At 38.9% G+C, this 24343-nt stretch overlaps 1 protein-coding gene across 4 annotated transcripts in view; it reads left to right on the forward strand.

Annotated features, from left to right (window-relative positions):
- Setd2 (SET domain containing 2, histone lysine methyltransferase) overlaps positions 1-24343 on the forward strand; it is a 106635-nt gene that overhangs the window by 37868 nt on the left and 44424 nt on the right. For 3 of the 4 annotated variants that reach the window (XM_028886868.2, XM_028886867.2, XM_037207962.1), the window contains 4 exons: positions 785-911; positions 2486-2620; positions 3595-3714; positions 5248-5907. In XM_028886868.2, the coding sequence (XP_028742701.1) occupies positions 785-911; positions 2486-2620; positions 3595-3714; positions 5248-5907 (1042 nt within the window). Of the gene's footprint in view, positions 1-784; positions 912-2485; positions 2621-3594; positions 3715-5247; positions 5908-8738; positions 8907-24343 lie in introns of all 4 variants that reach the window. The other variant, XR_005092045.1, reaches the window with a different exon arrangement.

Raw genomic sequence — 24343 nt, forward strand, 5'->3', positions numbered from 1 at the left:
CTTTCCTTGTTTTCATGGTTTTATTTAATTAATTATTATTATATTTGATATTACAGGAGGTCATCCTATGTGATAAGTTTTTAAATCAAATGTTTCCTTTTGAGTGTCCTGATGATATTGTATTTTATATGTTTTTTAATAAATGGTCTTATTTCTTTTTGGTGTACCAATTAAACAGTGATTCATAAATGATGGTTATCTAAGCTGTATAAGGAATTTTATTTCTAGCACAAATATGTATTTAGTCTCTTATTTTCATGTATCAATAGTCTTATAAAATCAAGAAATCATTAAGTAATTGGCCTGCTTTATCTAACAGGTAATAAAAGATTAGGAAAATGATGAAGCCAGTCCAGGTGGTACAGGCCTATAATCCAATACATGAGAAGCTGACGCAGGAGAGAGACAGAGCTAGACAGGAAAAACTGTCTGAGAAATAAAAAGTAGAAAGAGGACTGGGAATAAAGCTTACCAGTAGAACTCCTGTCCAACTTGTGTAACTCATGGATTGAATCTCCAGTGTCTGTCTGTCTCTGTCTCTGTCTCTCTCTCTCTCACACACACACACACACACACACACACACACAAATTGAGAGAAGAGGTGATGGTGGAAAAAGGAACCAATGTCTTTTACAAGCAGTTTTTGGATATTTCTATTAGATGTAGGTTTGTGAGAGTCTCTTAAAATTAGTACATATTTTACGTTTCCTGTAGATCGTTATGAATTACCGTGCTATCACTTTCCCGTTCTTGACTTTCCATAACTGAGTTCATTCCTTAACAGCAAAGAAGCCCAGAAATGTTTCTGTGGGTCAGCCAATTGCCGGGGTTACTTGGGAGGGGAGAACCGAGTCAGTATCCGGGCAGCAGGAGGGAAGATGAAAAAGGAGCGCTCTCGGAAGAAGGACTCGGTAAGCACGCATCTCTGTTGAGACTCCAGGATGAAGTTTTAAGGAAATAGCTTAAATTCTGTTTTAATGTAAAAGGACAATCCAGGTGTTGATGAAATAATTTTGGAAAAGAGGTGTGGCTGGCAGTTTTTATTTCATTTTAATAGAGATGAGAATAGAGTACTGGGAACTTCAAAAGTATGCTTAAAATTCCTTGGCTCATACTTTTTTTTTTTTTTTTGGTTTTTTGAGACAGGGTTTCTCTGTGTAGCTTTGCGCCTTTCCTGGAACTCACTTGGTAGCCCAGGCTGGCCTGGAACTCACAGAGATCTGCTTGACTCTGCCTCCTGAGTGCTGGGATTAAAGGCGTGCACCACCACCGCCTGGCCATGCTCATACTTTTTCTAAGCTTGTCTCTGTTCAGGAATGTATGTATGCAAACATACTCCACATGAAGGTTATGGACAGTCTGCAGGAGTCTGCTCTCAATTTACAAGTGGGTTCCAGGGATCAAACTCAGGTCATCGGGCTTGGCAGCAAGCACCTTTGCCTTCTGAGCCGTCTCCCCAGTCCCTAGGGCAGCCTTTAGATTTTACATTTATCTTAAAGTCCATCTTAGCATCTAGAAGTGTATATGCTTGAACGACAGAATGAATCTATTTTCCTGCTTCACTTATCCTTTCCCATCCAGTTTCTCCTTTTTTTTCCTTGTTTGTTGGTGGGGGTTGGGGAGGTTGGAGGATGTGTGGGCAGGGGTGTGCCTGGCGAAGTCTGACGACAGTTTGCAGGCATTTGTTTTCTTTTTGCACCATGTGGGATAGAACTCAGTTTGTTAGACAAGTGTCTTTACAGTCTGGGCCATGTCACTGAACTGGCACTTCTTGTGTAGCCTGGGCTGGCCTGCTTCAACTTCCTGAGATCTTGGTTAGGCCTGATTCACCATGCCCAGCAATGCTGAGTGCTGGGGAATTAAATCCAGAGCCTTGTATATGTTAGGGAGGCATTTTGCCACTGAACCATATCCCCAGGCCTTAAATAATTTCTTATTCACATAGTTGATGAGTGAATGAGATGTTTTTCAGATTGATTATGTTTATCTATTTATTTAGGGTTTTTGAGACACGGTTTCTCTGTTTAACAGTGTCCTCTGTCCTGGAACTCAGTCTGCCTGCCTCTGCCTCTCCAGTGCTGGGATTAAAGATGTGAGCTACCATTCCCAGCTAATTTACATTTCAACAGTAGATTTTATGTTATCAGATGTTGTGTTTACACCTGCCTTTCTTTACTTCCTTCCTTGCTTGCTTGCCTTGAGACAGAATAGCCTAGCCTGGCCTTGATGAGTTCGTAGTATTCTGCCTCAATTTTCAATGTTGACAATACAGGCATGGCGGTGTGTGCATGTGTGAGTGTATGTATGTTTGTGTTGTGTGTTCCCTGTATCCCCCTCAGCTAGTCTAATAGCATAGTTCCTTCCTGTGATCTTCCTTTTCATTTTCTAAATTACTTGTGAAGCTGAGTATTTTTTTTCCAGGTTGTTCGAGTAAGTGACTGGATTGTACTTGTTTTATAACTAGATATTTTCTTTGCTGTGGTAGGTGGATGGAGAGCTGGAAGCACTGATGGAAAATGGTGAGGGCCTCTCTGATAAAAATCAGGTTCTTAGTTTATCCCGGCTTATGGTTAGAATTGAAACTCTGGAACAGAAACTTACCTGTCTCAAGCTCATTCAGGTAAGCACTTTAATAATATTTTTTTATTTCTGAATTTGGTGTTGGACACTTAACGACAATCTGGCTGATAGAGAAAAGTTTATCCTGTTTTAAATGTATATGCAAGTTCTTTAGGACTTTGAAAGCTTTGCCATTGAAAATGGCTAGCAAGTTCAGTATTATTAGTAGAATTGGTTTGCTTTTCCCTCCAGTTAAAAGCACATGCTGGGATTCCTTTTTTTTTTTTTTTTTTAAGATTTATTTATTTATTATGTACACAGAAGAGGACACCAGATATCATTACAGATGGTTGTGAGCCACCATGTGGGTGCTGGGAATTGAACTCAGGACCTCTGGAAGAGCAGTCAGTGTTCTTAACCTCTGAGCCATCTCTCCAGCCCCTGGGATTTCTTTTAGTGGAATAATCCATGGTACTTGGTATAGCTCCCTTCCCTACCAGTTACTGGTATACCAGAACTATTTTTGAGACAGGGTTTCTCTGCATAGCTTTGGAGTCTTTCCTGGAACTCACTGTGTAGCCCAGGCTGGTTTTGAATTCATAGAGATCCACCTGCCTCTTCCTCCCGAGTGCTGGGATTAAAGGTGTGTGCCACTACCACCCGGCACCAAAACTATTTTACTATAGAATCTCAAAGCAAAGAATTTTAGCAATCATCCTATATATTCCAGTTGACTAAGTATTCCATAACAAATGGATAAAAAAAAATTTATTTAAAGTAGAAGAGGTACTCATTGGAAAGAAGTGGATCAGTGAGTATAGGGATGGAGTAAGAGCAGATAATTTGGAATGTGTTTGAGAAAAATACATTAAAGAACAAAATTCTTTATGGTATTTGTTAGATGTCTAATTGTAGGGATGTATGTATATGTGTATTAATTTTAAGGAAACTTAATTCTCACCATGGGCTTCTGTAACATTTGACTGGCATTGCCTCCCTAACTCCCTACATCATGCCTTTTTCCGCTCATAAAAGAACACACACTCGCAGTCCTGCCTCAAGTCATTTCTGGAACGCCATGGGTTGTCATTGCTGTGGATCTGGATGGCAGAGCTTGGTGATGGCCGGGAAAGTAACCAGAAGCTTCAGGAAGAGGTCAGTTCACAATCCTGCTTCTGCTGGTGATTGCTTAGTTGGAGGGGATATGACTTGGGTATTTATGAATTTAATACTATGCCATCAGTAGCTATATATAACCTTACACACAGCTTGCTTTGGCAGTAAGTTTGCCTTTGGTTTTCCCCATAGTATCTTCAAGTCAGCTCTATATACCAGGAACTGTAAGCAAGATATATAATGATAGTAATTTAGTTTATTGCTAAATTGCTAGACCATTACTTTTAAACTCTGGGAAAGCACAGAAAACTTGAATTTTGGAGTTCTTAAAAATTATTGACGAGAAGCCTAAGAGATGGCAACCATCTATAATAGATCTGATGCCCTCTTCTGGCATGTAAGTGTACATACAGAGCACTCATACATAAAATGAAGTTAAAAAAAAAAAGTATTGACAAGAATTAGAACATTCTGAAAAGCAAAGAAGTGTTTTCAAAGGTCTAAAGATTAATTGGCAGCATTATTAGTAGATTTGGAGTGTTTATAGCTTGCATAAAATTAGTATTTTCTGACTTTTAATAGGTTTTTGTTTTGTTTTAAGATTTATTTATTTCATGTATGTGAGTACTCTATCTGCATGTACAACTTTGTGCCAGAAGAGGGCGTCAGATTCTACTGTAGATGGTTGTGAGCCACCATGTGGTTGCTGGGAATTGAACTCAGGACCTCTGGGAGAGCAGCCAGTGCTCTAAACTGCTGAGCCATCTCTCCAGCCCCTGAGAGGTATCTTTTTGTTTTGTTTTGTTTTGTTTTGTTTTGAGAGAGGGTTTCTCCATGTAGTTTGCTTGCTCTGTAGACCGGGCTGATCTCCAACTTACAGAGATCCACCTGGGTCTACCTCCCGAGTGGATTAAAGGCTGTACCACCGCTGCCTGGTGATAGGTAGCTTTTTAAAAATCATAGTTTCTACTATAACCCCAAAGTCAGTTATTTAATAATAATAAATAAAAACCAAATTAAAAGGCCTGGCTATCCTAGAACTCGCTCTGTAGGTAAACCAGGCTGGCCTTGAACTCACAGAGATCCACCCGCCTCTGCCTCCCAAATGCTGGGATTAAAGATGTGTGCTACCAACACCTGACTATATTTGAATCTTTTAAGTGTGGAAATTATCATTTAAATACATGGTGTTGCATAGTTCCCAAGCTTCTATTGTAGTAACGGGGAATTTTATAGAAAAAGACTGGTGAGGTCTAGTACTTTCTTTTAAGCTGCATGGTTTTGGGAATTCCTTCCTTGCAGAGAATATTTATCGGTCACACTTAGTGGTGTGAGTAGTCGTTACGTCAGTACTCTGTACTTTTTTTATTGTAGATCAGACTAACTAAAAGTTTTTCTTCCTTCTTAAAAGGAAATAATGTTGTAACATTCAACTGCATCTATATTTATGAAGACATAGATCTTAATTTATAAGACAATGCCCCAAATGTGGTATTTCTTCTGTGAGTCCTTACCTGTGTGAAAGGTTAGCTGTACAAATGATATGATTAATTTTTTATTATGTTTAATCAGATTATAAAGACTTTGGAGCATTTGCCCATTCCTACTAAAAATATGTTGGAAGAAAGCAAAGTACTTCCAATTATTCAACGTTGGTCTCAGACCAAGACTGCTGTCCCTCAGTTAAGTGAAGGCGATGGATACTCTAGTGAGAATACATCACGTGCTCACACACCACTTAATACACCTGATCCTTCCATCAAGCTGAGCACAGAAGTGGATACAGAGACTCCCAAGAAACTCATGTTTCGCAGACTTAAAATTATCAGTGAAAATAGCATGGACAGTGCAATCTCAGATGTAACCAGTGAGCTAGAATGCAAGGATGGCAAGGAGGACCTTGATCAGTTAGAAACTGTCACTGTGGAAGAAGATGACGACTTGCAGTCACAACTCCTGCCACAGCAGCTGTGTGAGCCAAAAGTTGAGAGCGAAACCACCATCGAAGTCAGTAAATTACCCACATCCGAACCAGAGGCCGACACTGAAACAGAGCTCAAAGAAAGCAGTAGCACAAAACTGGAAGAAGCCATTGCTGAGGAGACACCATCCCAAGATGAAGAAGAGGGCGTGTCTGATGTTGAAAGTGAGAGAAGCCAAGAACCGCCAGATAAAACAGTAGATATAAGTGATTTGGCCACCAAGCTGCTAGACAGTTGGAAAGATCTAAAGGTAAGAAAACACTTAAATTCAGATTCAGAGTGCTGCAAACCTAAATAAAACATTTCTAGCCATGAGTATTTCTGATAAATGGACTGTGATCTCTCAGGTAGTGGTAAATGTGTCTCAGGTATTCTTTAAGTCTTTCTAAGAGCCATGCCAGTCAAACTATTATGCAGATGTGTCCCCCTTTTCTCTCCCTGAGAAAAGTATATCGTGAAAAGTATATATTTTACTAATTCAAGGGCTCCTCATGTAAAACAAAACAGAATTCTTTTACTGTTAAACTTACTCTGTATGTAGTGACAGCAGATGTTTAAATTAATTGAAAATCAATTGAATGGGTTAATAGAAAATAAACAATGAAATTAATTGGAATACCTTCATAATTTAGGAACTTATCACTATAAAATGATTATAAAATTTTATTCTAGAAAAAACACATGGCACTAGTTTATTTTATTTGCTTTTGTTTTTGAATATGTTTTTTTTTTTTTTTTTTTTTTTTTTTTTTTTTTTTTTTTTTTTTTTTTTTTTTTTTTTTTTTTTTTTTTTTTGAGACTTTTCTTGTATTTGCGCTTTTGATCATTGTAGCCGGCTGCTGAACTTAAGAGTCTTTGTAATTGTTAAAGCGTGCGCCGGTTATTTATTTGTTTTTTAATGAAACATCTAAAGGGGGGAAGCCAGGGGGAGTGCACACCTTTAATCCCAGCACTTGGGGAGGCAGAGGCCTGAGGATCTATGAGTCTACATAGTGAGCTCTAGGAAAGCCAGGGCTACAAACAGAGAGACCCTATCTCAATAACTAACCAGGCAGTGGTGGTACATGCCTTTGGAGGTAGAGGCAGGCAGATGTATGTGTGTGTGTGTGTGTGTGTGTGTGTGTGTGTGTGTGTGTGTGTGTGTGTATGTATGTATGTATGTATGTATGTATGTATATTCTTGATAAGGAATGCAATAAGATGTATAGAATTTGCCTTTCAGAAAACCCAGTCTGGTTCTTGAATGAATATGAATGTATAAAAATTTGAGCCTATTAGAAGTAATGGTTCACTTCAATTGTAAGTGCTCTGGGTCTGGGATCCAGGTTTTGAGAACCCTACAGGAACACAGGAACAAGTTATTTCCTACCTTTTAGTTTTTTGTTCTGTTCCTCCTTTCTTCTCTTGGAGTTGAAACAATAAGATAAATAGCAATCTTTTTTTTTTTTTTTTTTTTTTTTTGTAGCAAGGTGAAACTACAAAGCTCATCATATTAGGTTATGTGATTTGACCCAGTGGAACTTAGATGGAACCCAATGAGTAATGATTTGGTTGTGTGAGGTGCTTCCTATTCACTCTGTTGAGACCTTTTCAGATATCAGTCTGTGTTCTTACTTATGTAAGTTGCTGTTTGATCACTTAAAATTTAGCATAAACTCAGCTTTATTTAATGTGAAACCTGAATTTATTTTATAAATATAAAAGGAGTGTTCATAGTAAGTCCTTTTATGATGCCATGTATAACTACAGGAATAGGAATTGCGGTTAAATGAGAGCTCCTAGGATGGACACTTGTTGGACCTTTATGTAAGGCCTGCTTTGTGGCAGCACAAGGGTCCTAGAAGCAGTTCCTCTGCTGTTTGTGGAGCGGAGCCTGCATGATGAAGATACTTTAGTAGTAAAGGTAGAGTAGAAGCAAGTACACAAGTGGACTCAGGGTCGCCATGGAAAGCTGTAGTTGGATAGACGAGAGAATGCTGTTGTAAAGCCATTGGTTTGCTGAGAAGTATCCGGTCAGCATTTCTCAGATTGTTAGAATCTCATACACTTGTCTTAAAAATCTATAAGATGTAAGGCTTTTGATTCTCTGTGTATTAGTTTGTATGTTTAATTGTAAATGTGTGATTTACTCTCTGGGATGTGTTTAGACTATTTAGATATAATTGGAATAATTAACCTTACTCTCTGAACACCCATTATTCAGGCCTACAAAATAATTTTTCTTATCCTTTGAATATCGGTTAATGATCTTCTTGGCTTTAGGTTTATGTTTTTATTTATATTTAAAATAAAATAAATTCTTAGATTTTATACTTTGCATTTATCTGACTTTTTAACATCAAAGGAACCATTAAGTAAAACTTTCTTTTCTTTTTCAAACTTGTTTGGGCATTGCATTGCTGAGAGACATCTTTGCTTACTGTGAACTATGATGTTTTGTTACATAGTGGTGCTGGGGTTGTTAATTCTTATTTTCATTAGCATTTACCATGTACCTGGTTTCTAAATTCTGATTACTGTTGTCTTTTAAGTTTAAAAAAAAATACTTCAGGTGGCATTTGGCTAGGAATCTAAAATCAAGAATTGATAAATTGTACATGTTTTGGAGAAACATACTAATCTAATGTGATTATTGTGTACCATACTATCCGGCATTGAAAGAGTTAACTACTTCTGTCTGACTTCACCTATGTGTTCAAGTAGACATTAGCTGAAAAGAAAGTGTTTTATTCTTTCAGCCTTACTAAGCACCAACTACTGTGTTAGTTGCTGATCCTTAGTTCATACTGCAAAGCATTGATTGTGGTTGTTTTGGCCACTCTGACTCTTCCTGATCTTATGGGGCTACTATAACATTACTGGACATGCCTTCCCGTTGTCCGTTCTCCATTGGATGGAGTAAAGAACTGAACAGGATTACTTCATACTCTTTGATCTTGGTTTTGCTGTGAAGACAGACTATAGGGATCATCAATAAAATGTAAAAGGGTGGGAGGGAAGGGAATGAAGCTTCGTGAATTACTCTTTGACCTCCCAGATCTAATGATGATCCCCTTTGTAACTTGAACCATTTCCATCTAGCTTCTCAGGGCAGCAAGGAGCTTGTTAACATCACCAGCTGACCATGTGTCTCCTTTTCTCAACTCCATTTCCAACTTCGTGCTGAAGAAAAACGAGAGCCTAGCGTGCGTTCTGTGAAGAAGCAGGAAGATGGTTGGGAAGTTGGATGGTGCATGGCAGATATAATAGGTGAAAAGAGGACAGAGGTGGTTAACTCACTGGCGCCGGCATTGATTTGGTGCGTTCATTGCCAACCATTGTTGTCGTTCGCGAAAATCCCTGCTTCTGGCGAGAAAGGATTAAGTGAGCTGCTTTTTCTATACCTTATATACACAGGATCACTGATGAGGCTTGCAAGGCATTTACTATCACATTTCTCCTGAAGTAGCCCTCACATTACCTAGCACACTGCACTCACAAACGTGTTCATCTTCACATGCAGATTTCCTGGGCTACATTTTTAACAGGGACATGTGCATCTGTTTTTGTGTGGAAGAAGAACTGTGCATCATCTGTCCTCCTGAAAATGTAGCCTTGATTTCACAAGGCAAACAGCAGTTACAATTGATTATTAATTATAACTTGACTGGGAAAATCCTCATTCACTTGGATCATTATGAAAAAGAGGTAATGTTCTCAGGAATTTGGCAGTTTCAATTACTGTTAACATCAAGAGATTATAATAATTAGTAAGTTAAGGCCTTCTTTACAAACACTTAGATATAGGATGTGCATCTTGCCTTCTGGTCACCTTGGGTAGTTCTATTTCTACCGGAATTAGATGATTTAGGAACAGAAGCTTCCTATAAGTGATAAGTTAGTACTTCTTAATGACTACTCTTACTCTTTTACTTCATCTTTTTGTAGACACTACCTTTAGCTTAGAAATACATTATTTTAGCCTAGAGTGATGGTGCACACCTTTAGTCCCAGTACTTGGAAGGCACAGGCAGGTGAGTCTGTGAGTTTGAGGCCAGCCTAGTCTACATAGTCAGCTCTAAGATAGCCAGAGCTACACAGAGAAACCCTGTCTCAAAAAAACCAAAAAAGAAAAAAAAGAAACAACACTGTTTGGTCAGAAAACTTAACATTAAACTTTTTATAGAAAGTTGAACTATATACCTAACCTGAATGGTTTTGAGTCAGTGAAATTGCACTCCACCATTGGTATGGTCTATAAAAAAGATTTGTACATGTGGAAATGAAGTTGTGTGTCCTGATCTTCTGTGATAAATGTGATGGGTCTATAGGGTAGAAGGATAAAGAGGACATGAGCCTGTATAGAGTCACCTCCAGGAAATACTGCTTTTGATAGATAGTGCTGCATTGAGAATCTTTTTTAAGTTTGCTTTTTTTTTTTTTTTTTTTTTTTTTTGGTTTTTTGAGACAGGGTTTCTCTGTGTAGCTTTGCGCCTTTCCTGGATCTCGCTCTGTAGACCAGGCTGGCCTCGAACTCACAAAGATCCGCCTGGCTCTGCCTCCCGAGTGCTGGGATTAAAGGCGTGCGCCACCATCGCCCGGCTTTAAGTTTGCTTTTTAAAAGGCAAAGATGGTTTTAAAATGGCTAGTTCATTCATTCCCTTTTATTTATTTATTTATTTATTTGGTGAGAGACAGGGTCTAGCTATAATAATGCAGATGCTAGAATTAAAGGTGTGTATAATAGGTATCTGCCACCACTCTCAACAGTGAGCTCACACACAATTTTTATTTTATTTTATTTAAGGTAGGGTCTCACTGTGTAGTTCTTGCTGGCCTGGAACTCACTATTGCAGCTGCTTCGCCACACCATCCCTTGCTGAGGTCACTTTTTATTTTGTGGTCCATTTTGTTACCTAAACTACTTTTATCTGAATAGTAATGCAGCTTGTTCGGTGATTAGCCTGTAATTCCCCAGAGGCTAAGGGAAAAGGATCATGAGTTGGAAGCTAGCCTGGCTACATAGTAAGACATTGTCTCAAAAGACAAAAATATCAATTAGAGATTTGGGGCACTACCTGTTTTGGTTTTTTTTTTTTTTTTTTTTTTTTTTTTGGTTTTTTGAGACAGGGTTTCTCTGTGTAGCTTTGCGCCTTTCCTGGGACTCACTTGGTAGCCCAGGCTGGCCTCGAACTCACAGAGATCCGCCTGCCCCTGCCTCCCGAGTGCTGGGATTAAAGGCGTGCGCCACCACCGCCCGGCCCCTGTTTTGTTTTTAAATGTGGCTGTGCACCATGCTTGCTTGTTTATATACTGGCTGTGACTGCTATAGTGGTAGACTTTGGTAATTGCCACAGAGATGGGATAGATTGTAAAAATTGTAATATTTGTCCTGTCCTTTACAGAAAAAATTTACCAATACCTATTTCAATGATAAAACACAGGATTGGGCTGCTTTAAACATCGTGCTAAACAAAGTCACTTTGACTTTACATGTTTTGGTGAACTGTTAAATCTGTTTTCCCAAAGACAGTTGTCATGTTTCTATTGCCTGTGAAGTTAGTTTTTGTTGTTATATTTTGACTTTATTTAGGAAAAGATAGTTCAAGTGTAGGACTATATGAGAGGCAGAAGAACAATAGACATTATAGAAAGAACTTCCTAGTGAGAAAAGACCTCTAAGGAATGTTGTTGTTTCTCAGGACCATGATCAAACCGGTCAGTAACTTGAGACTTTTCCAGTGTAGATTAACCCACATAAAATTTTCTAGTTAGTGAATTTTTAATTTCAAATAAAATTTTAGACTTAGAAACATCTAAGAATGCTCTGTATGCATTCTGCATGAAATTTTTGATATTCTAGAGATAAATACATAGCAAATTGGCTAAAATTTTTTCCAAGCCCTTGATTCAGATTCTACAATGTTAAAATTTTCCCAATTTTTCACTATAATTTTTTTTAAGGATTTATTTATTTATTATGTATACAGTGTTCTGTCTGCATGTATGCCTGCAGGCCAGAAGAGGGCACCAGATCTCATTACAGATGGTTGTGAGCCACCATGTGGTTGCTGGGAATTGAACTCAGGACCTCTGGAAGAGCAATCAGTGCTCTTAACCTCTGAGCCTTTCTTTTTTCTTTTTCTTTAATCCCAGCACTTGAGAGGCAGAGGCAGGTGGATTACTGTGAGTTCAAGGCCAGCTTGGTCTACAGAGTGAGTTCTAGGACAGCCAGGACTACATCAAGAAATCCTGTCTCAAAAGAAAAAAGATATGTGTTCCTATCATGAATATTACCATTCTCATAGTACTCACTGGTTCTATTACTGACATTGTCAGCTTTAATCACATCCCTGAAGTGTCTACTGGTCTTCTCCAAAGTTACTCTACACCTGTGAATGGTGGCCCATGCCTATAATCCCATCACTGGGAGAGGTAGGGTACAGCAGAAGGGTCGTGAGTTCCAGGCCCATGTGACTACACATTGAGACATTGTCTCCCCTTATTTACTAGATCAAAACAAAACAAAACCTGCATATGAGCAGCTTTGGAAATATGTAAAGTTGTATTTTTCATTAAATGTGTCCATGGAATTCAGCATTAAGTTATTTATTTGAGTCACTGATGGTTGCCTAACAGTATTTTTAGATTCATGGATTCTTGTTCTATTTGGTGGATTATGCTGCATTAATTTCAACACTTGATGCTTAAATTGCCTCATATGTAGCCTGTGAAAACTCTTTTTTGTATCATTTTGATGTGTTTCTGTTTTAAATTTTCTGGCATACCATGCTGTTCCAGGTTCAGTTTATACTTGTCCTTCCCTGGCTCTTAATTAGCCATTTTTTCAAGTACTCATTATTTCTTGTGGGAAATTTTATATATGTAATTTTTTAAATTAAAAATATATTTTCAACTAGCACTGAGGAACCACCTGAGTTTGATACTTGGAATCTACACGATGGAGAGAACCAACTCCCAAGCCTTGTCCTCTGCACTCCATATGTGTGTTACGGCTTGCACGCCCATACATACATACATACATACATACATACATACATACATTCACACAAATAAGTGGATTTCTTTTGTCTTTTGTCCTACAGGTTAAATAGATCATTTAGTATCTGGTCTAACGCTTTTAATGAAGACCCCTGTCTTGTCTTGCTTTTACTCTTCCAGCAGACTTTTATTTGTTCTTGCTCTCATTCTTTGCTTTCACCATCTTATTCTTCAGTATCTTTTAGAATTGTAGTGAGATTCAGAGGACTCTGTAGTAGCATTGCATAACCCCCTTAAAAACAGTGTTAATTGGGAGGCAGAGACAGGTAGATCTCTGTGAGTTCGAGGCCAGCCTGTCTCAAAAACCAAAACCAACCAACCAACCAACCAAACAAACCCAGTGTTAAGTAAGTACCTGAAGAACAAAGCCTATAGAAATGACCATTATGTCTGTCTAATCTTGCTCAACAATTTTACTTTCACATGAGCCATGTCATCTGTTCATATATATTCACTTTTCCATGTCTTCAGACATACTGTTCTCCTAGTTTAGAATATTTTTTGTTTTTTTAACTCTTTCTTTATAGTAGCCTTAACACATTATAAAAATTACTTGTAGGGTTGGGGATTTAGCTCAGTGGTAGAGCACTTGCTAGGCTCTAGGTTCGGTCCTCAGCTCTGGGGGAAAAAAATTACCTGCAAAAAAGAATACTTGCGTGGATGTTAAAGGGCCATTTAATGTTTTTTACTTTTGAAATGGGATCTTGCAATGTGCCTGACCTGGAACTTGCTTTGTACACCAGCCTGACATCACACTTAGTCTGATGGTCCTTGTGCCTCTGTCTCTTGAGTGCTGGGATAATAATCATGGACAATAAACATGTTACCTGGATGGTTTCTCCCAGACAAGGTTTTTCTGTGTAGTTTTGGTGCCTGTCCTGGATCTGGCTCTGCCTCCTGAGTGCTGGGATTAAAGGCGTGCACCACCGCCACAACTTGGCTCTGGATCGTTTCTTTTTTCTTTTTCTTTCTTTCTTTTTTTTTTTTTTTTCAAGACAAAGTTTCTCTGTGTAGCTTTGCGATTTTCCTGGATCTTGCTCTGTAGACCAGGCTGGCCTCGAACTCACAAAGATCTGCCTGCTTCTGCCTCCCGAGTGCTTGAGTGCTGGGATTAAAGGCGTGCGCCACCATCGCTCGGCAACCTGGATTGTTTCTTAATAGTTATAATAGTTTGTTTCTTATGGTATCTTTGTAGTATTGGATGGAGTAAGTACCCTCTTAATTGTATTCTCCTAACAGTTGATGATGATGTACTCGGCATCTAGGATAGTCTTCTGGAAGTACAACTTTGTTCATATCAGTGTCCTTTAAAAAGTTTTTAAATGGTTCCACATCTACGGTGTTGGTTACATTTTTCTTAATGTGGCTTGCATGTACAACACATTCTGACCTCCACCCATGTCTGCAGTCTGCTCTCAGCCAGCAGTCATGGTCAGCTTCTGCTATCCTTGTACTTTCTCTTTTTTCTTAAAACACTTGCTTTTCTTTTAGATTTCTCTTCTAAGTTTCTTCCTTTCCCATAGGAAATGATTCTTGTTTTCCGAGACAGTATTTTTTTTCCTGCCCTTTGTGTATATTCTCATCACATCCTTTCCAGTCATAGGAAATGACATCTCACAGTAGTCTTAAAGCAAAGGCATTGGTGGCTTTTGTCTTGGCCCCTGTGGTCCCCCTCCCCAGTATTCTATCTACTTAGTCTTTGTAAAGAGCCTGTTACATATTGTAGTTTGGCACTTTGTAAATACATGAGTGAAACAGTGAAGTCCATGATACACCACATATTGCTTCTTTAATCTCTAGTGTGAGTTTCGTGTTTGATAGACAATCAGACAATATTTACATAGATATAATGTGATGTTTTCAACCTGTGAGGTATGTGGTGATATTTTTATTAGCTGCAAAACCTAAGGACCATCAAGTTAGGACTTAGCTTGTGTTTGAGTGAACCTACTAGGATCTTCTGATTTAAACCTTATATTCATCTGGTCTTTATTCTGCCCCAAATAATACTGATTTCTTTGTTCTTACCAAGCAGCCCATAGGATTGTATAGTTGTTGGTAAATATCTGTCACACACTTTTTCAATTTGCGTCTGATTTAGAAACTAGTGAGATTCTTTCTGCAGGTGTAGCAACCATGACCTCAGTGTTTGCTCAAGTGTCCACTCACCCTTAATGTTGTAGTGCTTTTCAGCCTGGGATCTGTGGTTGACCATTGAAGGACATTCCTAACTTCTGAAAGCACATGCATATCTCAGCTTTTCTGTTGTAAGAACTTGTAGCTAGAGCAGCTTCTCTCATAGGAATGTATGTAGGTGTTGGATGGGAGAGGAAGGAGTTGTGCTCTCGTAAAAGTGTTTTCTGTGTCACCCTGGCTATCCTGGAACTCACTGTAGACCAGGCTGGCCTGGAACTCAAAGATCAGCCTGCCTCTCTGCCTTGAGTGCTAGGATTAAAGGCATATATGCACCACCACTGCCTGGCTACCTGTGATGAGTTTTATGTTTAAAACATTATAGCAGATATGATTACATTTGAAAAGTGTTGAGGAAAAATCTTAGATCTGGATTTAATTTGGCCAGAAAAACAAATCTAAAATTGGAGAAACATTTAATCATGACTCTGATTACTCATTAATGATTGCTATTCTAATTGAATATGCTTTTTGTTTTCTTTCCTGTACAAGTATTTGGTACTGGACTTTGAATCTTTGACAGCAGGAACTGTGTTCGCTGTTACCTTTCTATGCTTCATGATTTAACCTAAGCCCAGCAGATATAAATGGAATGAAATATATAAGTATATAAATTATATAAAATATGTAAGTAATCATTTAATTGTAGTCAAGATGGGCAGAGCTTGAGAAGGAGGGGTAAGAAAAACAAGCTTCAGTCAATGCACAATGAAGTAAGGAAGGGCTCTGCCAAACAGCAGCATTTAGCAGTTGCCTCTTGAGGAACCAGGTCTTCTTCAGGAGCATGTTGAGTGTGCAGGACCAATCCTTTGGTACTATACCTAGAGCTGCTTCTGAGATGTGTGATGTTTTCTGTTTGAGAAAGGTCATTCTCAAAGTGCTATAAAGTGCATATAGTGAAATGTTTCTTTCCTACTCTGTCTCTGTGGTAGTTCTCAGGGGCAGTCAACATACTCTGTGTGTGTGTGTGTGTGTGTGTGTGTGTGTGTGTGTGTGTGTGTGTGTGTACCTGTAATACCACATTCTGACCTGTGTGTGTGTGTGTGTGTGTACCTGTAATACCACATTCTGACCTCTGTGTGTGTGTGTGTGTTTGTATGTGTGTGTGTGTACCTGTAATACCACATTCTGACCAGTGCAGATATTGTCATCTCTGTTTAGTGAGACAGGTGGTACTTAGTGGATGCAAACTGAGAATGGACCTTACTTATTTTTCACTTCTTGGGTGCTCAGTTATCTGGAGTTAGACATAAAAATGTCTGTTCAGAGGCCTCTAAAAGAATAAACAGGTGAGGCCAGGAGGGTAGCTCAGTGGTAGAACTCATGCTTAGCATGTACAACCCTGGGTTCAACCTAGCACCAAAATAAAGAATGAATGAATAAAAATGGGCAGCACATTATGCTGCCCCCCTCTGTCACTTCACTTCCTCTAGATAAGCATGTTATCTTCAAAACCGCCTTTATTATACTTTTTATTCTATGTGGGGTGTATGTGTGTGCACACACATGCATGTGGATGCTTATGCTTGTGCACATGCCATGGTGAAAGACTAGAGGACAGATGGTAGGAGTCAGTTTTCTCCTTCCACCATGTGGGTATCAGAAATCAAATTCAGGTCATCAGACTTTGTAACAAGGGCCCCTAAAGGCCTCTTTGTAATTTTTTTCCAGTCCAATCTTTGTGACAAGCAGTCTCCCAGGGATAGACTTAAGTCGTAGTTTTTAATTACCTGTTTTATTCTTTTGACATTTGTAGTCAGAGGTATTTTATATTTCTTCAGTCCTACAAAGCATATTGTCACTATTTCTAAAACTATTTCCTTCTTTCTTGGGATTCTATATTTACTTGAAGTTGGTACTTTACCTTCAATTTCCATGTCTTAGTTGTTCATATTTTGTATCTCTTTATCCTCTCCTTTTTGTCTAGTCTTCAGCAATGACCCTGGGACTGCTCAGTCTTTCCTTGCTTCTCGTAGAGTTGCTGTTGTCTTTTAGGAAAGTGCTTAGGAAAAAGAGATTTGGTGGCCACCAAAGAGAAATAGTCAGCTTTTCAGAATGCACCTGCTGGGCTTGGGAGACGCTGGGTCAGTGAGTCAAGTGCTTGCTGCACGGCCTGAGGACTTGAGCTTGTCAGTCCTGTAAAAGAAGTGGGACACGTGGAATTTTCTTGTAACCTCAGCATGTGTAGGTGGAGAAAGGCAGATCCTGGGGGCTCGTTGGCCAGCCAGCTTAGCTGAATTGGCAAGCCCCACATTCAGTGAGTGACCTTGTCTTCAAAAAAGAGAGAAGGGGAAAAAAGGTGGAGAGCTAGAGGAAGATAGCAGGTTGGTTGACCTGTGTTTCCTGTGTGCTCAGACACACATATGCACACATGCATGTACCTTAACATAAAATACACCTCTTATTACAGAACAGATACCATACATTATTTTGTTCTGATAAGCGTTTTGGCTCAGGAATAGTCAGTATTTAAGTATTTTTTCATTTCTAGAAAAATTAATTTCGTTTATAGTTAAACCCCAGGGCTTTGTACATGGTAGACAAGCACTTCACTGTATCCTCAGTTTTTCCAAAATGTTTTAGAAATTGTTGCATACTTCATTATAATTCACCTTTTATAATATATTCCTAGCAGCTGGTTTGTGATTTTTGTTATTGTGGGGGAAGGATGGTACGGAGAAGCACTCGGACATTATACATGGTATGCAAGCCCTTTACCACTGTTTATATCCCCAGCCCTTTTTGTAGGTTTTAATTTGAGACAGGGTTTGTTTTACTCATTGCCCAGGCTGTCTTTAACTCACTCTGTAGTCTAGGCTAGTCCTAAACTTCCAGTCTTCTTTCTTCAGCCTTCCTAATGGGTAGGATGTTTTATCAAAGTACTGTATTGTTTTATGAGAAGCTTCCAAGTACTTTTAGGAACTGCTGGGACGGGGGCAGGTCATGCAATTTAGTAATAGCAGGTAATGTGTTCAACAGTTTAAGAATGAGAAAACAACCTGTTGTGATGACGTGTGCCTTCAATCCTAGGGAGGCAGAGGCAGGCAGATCTCTGAGTTCAAGGCCAGCCTGATCTACATAGTGAGTTCCAGGAAGCCAGGACTACACAGAGAAACCCTGTCTCAAGAAAACCAAAAACAAATAAGAATGAGGAAACAAATTAATAAACAAAGGCTTTCCTCTCTTTCATCTTGGTTTTCATTCAAATCAACTTGTTTTCCTGTGTAACTTTTTTTGGGTGGCAATTTCTTAGAGTACCCATACTTAACATTGTTTTTTGTTTTGTTTTGTTTTTCAAGAGTTTCTCTGTAGCTGGAGTATTCCTGTGTTCAACCGGCTCCTGCAGCCGCCCAGACCCAATTAAAACACACAGAGACTTACATTACTTATAAACTGTGTGGTCATGGCAGGCTTCTTGCGATCTGTTCTTACATCTTAAATGAAGCCATTTCCATAAATCTGTACCTTGCCACGTGTCACGTCACCTGGTAGCGTCTCCCTGTCTCAGCCTTCCACCTCCCAGCATTCTCCCCCTCCTTGTCCCGCCTACATTATCCTTCCTGCCTGGCTACTGGCCAATCAGCATTTTATTTATCAATCAATCATAGCAACATATATTTACAGCATTCAGGACATCCCACAGCACTTCTCTGTATAGCCCTGGCTGTCCTGGAACTCACTCTATAGACCAGGCTGGCCTTGAACTCACAGAGATCCACCTGCCTCTGCCTCACAAGTGCTGGGATTAAAGGTGTGCACCCCCACCCCCACGTTTTGTTTTTGTTTGTTTGTTTTAATATAATTTTTAAAAATGTTTTTTGGTGTTTTGTCTGCATGCATGTCTGTGTGAGGATGTCAGAAGCCCTGGAAGTGGAGTTACAGACAGATGTGAACTGTTGTGTGGGTGCTGGGAACTGAACCTGGGTCCTCTGGAGGAGCAGCCAGTGTTCTTAACCACTGAGCCATCTCTCCAGCCCTCATTGTTATTTTTTAAGAGTTTTCCATATTAAAGATCTCTTACGTTAGCCAAAGATTTGGATTCTGAATTTCATACATCTATTTTCAGCATTCCTTTGGTTCTCTCTTGCACTTCTTTTTCAGATTCAAGGCAAAATCTCCCATAAGCTGATGCTTCATGTTGCAATACTAATTTCTACTAATAGCTTCTTTTATTCTTAATACAACCTTTTTAAAAAATTTGACTCATTTGAAAAGCAATCTTTGAGTGTTTTTTAGATGTTTTATATGATACTATCTCTTAGATAACTACATAAAAGAAATGTTTCACAATGTTGAATTCCCAGTTGCTGAGTTTATATAATGTCTGTATTATTAATAAATGCTGGGGGATTCACTTAATAGTCCAAAACTCATGTTTTATTCTCTCAGATAAATAATTTTTAAATATTTAGTATGGTGCAGTATATACTATTGACAATTATTGTATGTGACATAGAATTTATAACTTTAGTCTCTCAACCTACAGTCTTTGTGGAGGATTTTTAGCATCGTCTTCTGGAAGATCTAAGAAATGCCTTTAATTTATTCCCTTTTGTTTGGCAGATATATAGTTATCATTTATAAAAGTTTTCCTCTAGAATGAAGATACTGGACCTGGCAGTGTGTTTAGTGGTAGAGCATACCTCTGACATGCTCAAGGACTTGGTTTCAGTTTCCACCCTATTGCCCAGACCTATAAGAAAAAGATAATTGTGTGTTGGGTTTGTTTTTGTTTGGCTTTGTTTGGAGACAGTTTCTTATTTATCTCTCTCTGCTGGCCTCAAACACACTGCATAGCTTAGGATGTGAACCTCATCTGTGATCATCCTCCTCCCCTCCCACGTGCTGGGATTATAGGAGTGGGCCACTGTACCTGGCTGTGTGGTGCCGAGTTGTGTCCATACCCGGCAAGCCCTCTGCCAACTGAGCTGCACTGCTGCCTATCCCGTGCAGTTTCTGTTCTTGGGGTAGTTTCTCCAAATCCTGCTGTCATGAGATAAAGCGACTGTCTTTTAGCCCATAGCTTTTTTCTTAATATTGTTTCCTTTTTTTTTTTTTAGTTGAAAATGTATCATTAATGTGTTAGTCTGTGTGTATATGTGTATGTCAGTGCAGAGGAGGCAGAGGTGTCAACCCCCCTGGAGCTGGAGTTACATGAGGTTCTGAGCCATTTATAATGTGGGTGCTGGGAATTGAACTTGGGTCCTCTTCAAGAATAGTAACATGCTTTTAACTGCTGAGCCATCTGTACAGCACCTTTGTATTTTTTTCTTCCCCAGAATTATCTTTTCTTCCTTTGACCTGTTGAATTTCCTTTTTTAAGATGTAGAACTTCTGAAATTTATCCTTTAAATTTTGTTTTCCAGCCTCTCATTTGACAAAGCAGGCCTCTGTATTGAGAAAGGAAAGATTGGGGGCTTTGTGGAAAAGGGTCAGTCAGTGAAGTGCTCGTCTTGCAAGTGGAGGGTCCGAGTCTGATTCTTTGTTCTGTTCAATCACATTTTTAAAGCCAGACTTCATTTCCGCTTTTGTGTATATAGATTATATATATATATAATATATAATATTATACCCAAATGCAGAAACATCTTCACAAAAACTAGAAATGTCTTGGCACATAAACACATACCTCAACTTTAATAACTGACTTGGGATAGTTCTTGTTTCAAGTTAAAGATAAAACATTCAGGTAGACATCTCTAAATTTGCCTTCTAGGATTTTTTGTTTCAGAAATATTGTGGTGTAATAAAGATTGGATGAATTTGAGCATTGGTCCCAGGCAAAATCTGAGTTAGTTTATTTGGAGATTTTTCTATTTAAATAAAAAGTTTGTTATGGTTAGGAGCAAAAACAGAATGAAGATGATGAGGTAGCCTTTCTGTCATAGAAAATAATTCCAACACACTGGAAGTAGTGGCAGGAGAATTAGGAGTTCAAACTACACTGAGTTTGAGGTTAGCTTGTACTATGGGACACCCTGTCTCCATAAAACAAAAAGGTTTGTGTTTTGTACAAAATCTAGGCTTGGATGATCTCAGATCCATGATAGTTACTTAACCTCTTTTAGTCTGTTGCATGTAATGTACATATAGTAATAATTTCTTCTTTATCAGTGTAAAAATATATATGAAACTTAGCATGAACCAAGTCTCTGCCATTCTTCTTGGTGTGTGTTTTCAACAGTCTCGGGTAGCCAGGTTTGCCTGGAACTTTCTATGTAGCTAAAGTTATCTTGAACTTTAGATGATCCCACCTCTACCTCCCAAGTCCTATGATGGCAGGTGTGCTAATTCATCAATTCCTAGAGTTTTTACTATGTTGTGAATTCCATCATGGTAGGCAGTCTATTTCTCAAGTATACAGAAAAAGAGTATTAGTATATGCTTTTAGGCTGTAGTTGATACTTTTGTTTTCTACATCAGCAAACTAGATTTCTACAGGTACTCTCTACAGTTGGTCACCATCCTACTCTTTGAGATAGTTTATGTAGTACTGTGTGAGTAAAATTTCACTTATTAACCCACTTAACAATTGAACATTGACTACCTACTGGACACTGTTCTGGTGCTAGAAAGAAGAGATGTTCTTGGCACAACAGTTACAGCTTGAGTGTAAATGTTTGTGTTAGTTGGGAGTACTACCTAAGCACTAAAGAAGTAAAGAGCTGGGTGGTGGTGGTGGTGGTGGTGGTGGTGCTGGTGCTGGTGCTGCTGGTGCTGGTGCTGCTGGTGCTGCTGGTGCTGCTGGTGCTGGTGCTGCTGGTGCTGCTGGTGGTGGTGCACGTCTTTAATCCCAGCACTCGGGAGGCAGAGCCAGGAGGATCTCTGTGAGTTCATGGCCAGCCTAGTCTACAGAGCGAGATCCAGGACAGGCACCAAAACTGCACAGAGAAACTCTGTCTCCAAAAAAAAAAAAAAAAAAAAAAAAAAGTAAATTTTGGATGGAATGAGTAAGATTTTTTCCGGCCTCTGTGAGATTAAGGGTTGAACACAGAGCCATAGTCTCCTAACTCACAGTGCTGTCTTACATGCCAGTCTCTTGACTACAGTGAAGAAAATGAAGTGATTTTAGTATTTTCTTCAATAGACTCACTGACCTGTGACTGTGACATCAGTCCTGGTGGACTTCCTATTAGTCAGGCTAATACAGTAATAAATAGTAACACTATTTATTTACCAGGTAGGGTGATCCTAAGAAATTGCACAGTAGTTTTCACAAGGCTGCTTCCTTCTCATCTTTCAGAATATCATGTGATTTTGATACAGTCTATTTTCATTTTTAGGAGTTCAGTCTCCTGATACATAAATTGAGTAAGAGGGAGTAGATAATCCATTTCCATGTGGTTTTGGTTTCATAAGAGGAAGATTAAGTTACTCACCTCCAATTCATGTGTATACACTGATAAACCTTGTTCTGCTTATTTTTAGGTAGTACTGATAATTTTTATTACAGTTAAATTATCAACCATCGGTGGTAGTAGTTTATTTTGTGAATGTAAGAAATCTATTTTAAACAACAAACTAACTTGTAGTTTAGGCTGGAGAGGTGGCCCAGCAGTTAAGAGCATGTACAGTCCTTGCTCTTCCTGGAGATCTGAGTTTGATTCCTAGCACACATATCAGGTGACTCACAACCACCTGTAACTTCAGCTCCAGGAGTGTCTAATACCTCTAGGCACCTGTGCTCATGTACACATGCCTACTCACACACATTCACAAAACTTAAAAAATAATAATAATAAAAATTATAAATCATGTGTGTGTGTGTGTGTGTACTACTGTGTATATGTGGAGGACTTTTTTTTTCACAATCACTTCTTTTCTCCTATGTGAGTCCCAGGAGACACCCTTAGCCTGCTGAGCCATCTTACTGTCCTCAGAATGTATTTTCAAATTAACAGTTGATGTAACCTTTGAAGGCATTTTCTACGGCACATGAACTACCATCACAGAACGGTAGTTCCCAACTTTTGAAGTCTGTATAATATTTTATTTTTGGCATTTTTCATGAACATTTCATGTCAGGATCCTGTGGAAAAGAATGAAGCTGTGTTATCTGTAAGTGGTCCTTTGATATATCTATTCTAAGTATTCTTTATGAATGAACATGTTGGATTTTTGAGTACCTAGATTGACATAGTATTTTCAAATAGTTGTTGTTGTCAAACTTCTTCAGGTTAATTTACAGTATAGGTGGTTGCTGATAGGTAGTAGCTTTACTTTTCTTCAGGTTTGGTTACACGGTAGAATGGAGTGTCAGCTTTCCCCTCCTGCCTTTATCCCTGATGCCATACCCACAGCTAGATGACTGTAGGCGTCCCCTGGAAGAGGAGGGAGGAGCAGATGGAACTGTTTTCTCAGCAGGCAAAAGCGGCTCAAGGGCGAAGAGCTACGGAGCCGTGAGCCAAGGGCAGATAGGTAGTTCTTTCCCAGAGTCTCTTGCTAGGAGGTAGGAGAACTTTTAAGAACAACCCATAAATACTTGAGTCGTTTTCAGCTTTCACTGAAGAGCTTTTTACAAAGAAGGATTTTTGAAACCTGCACCAAAAGATTCAGCTTGTCTTGGGTGTTATTAATATAAAAGGCTTCCTGGAATCATTGTGCAGCTGTGTAAAGAGTCACAGTTCTAATAAAAGTCCTGAACATAAGAGGGACCTAGGGGCTAACAGAATGGAGAAGTGTGTGTGTGTGTGTGTGTGTGTGTGTGTGTGTGTGTGTGTGTGTGTCCCCGTGTGTCCGTGTCCGTGTCCATTAATCTCAGAGTGTTACTTTATCCCAAAACAATGCTGTCAGCTGTAAGATGTGTCATCTAGTTAAGCAGATAAGTGTGTTGGAGTTAGACCTCTTAGCACCGTAATCTTGATAGGTAGCTAAACTTCCAAATAAGTTGCCCTTTTATAAAGTGCAGTATTGTTTTATAGCTGATTTTTTTTCAAAAAAAATTTTTTTTTGAATGGTGTTGGGATTGATCCTAGGACCTACTAGACAAGCACTGTCCTACTCTACCCTAGAGGTTTGTTTTGAAGCTTAAATTAGATAATGCATGTGATACATTTAAGAACATAACTGTACACAGGAGAAGTGCACAGATAAAATTATAATAATCATTATGTATTGGATAATCTGTTAGCATGCATATAATATAATAATAAGAGTTTTTGTTTTGCTTTTGTTTTTTTCGAGACAGGGCCTTACTATGTAGCTCTGGCTGTCCTGGAACTCTCTCTGTAGACCAGGCTGGCCTTGAACTCATGGAGATCCCACCAGCCTCTGCCTCTCGATTGGTGGGATTAAAGGCTTGCACCACTATGCACTGCTTGACTATTTCATCTTGACCCTTCTTCATTTGTGTAACATGTAGACTGTTTCTCATTTTCTCCAAATATTACTAGATTTAACTTTAATGTGAAAAGAGTTTAATTATCTTAGAGTGTATTCTCAAACTTGGGTTA

Source organism: Peromyscus leucopus, chromosome 7 (genome assembly GCF_004664715.2).
Source record: "Peromyscus leucopus breed LL Stock chromosome 7, UCI_PerLeu_2.1, whole genome shotgun sequence".
NCBI classification, from domain to species: Eukaryota; Metazoa; Chordata; class Mammalia; order Rodentia; family Cricetidae; genus Peromyscus; species Peromyscus leucopus.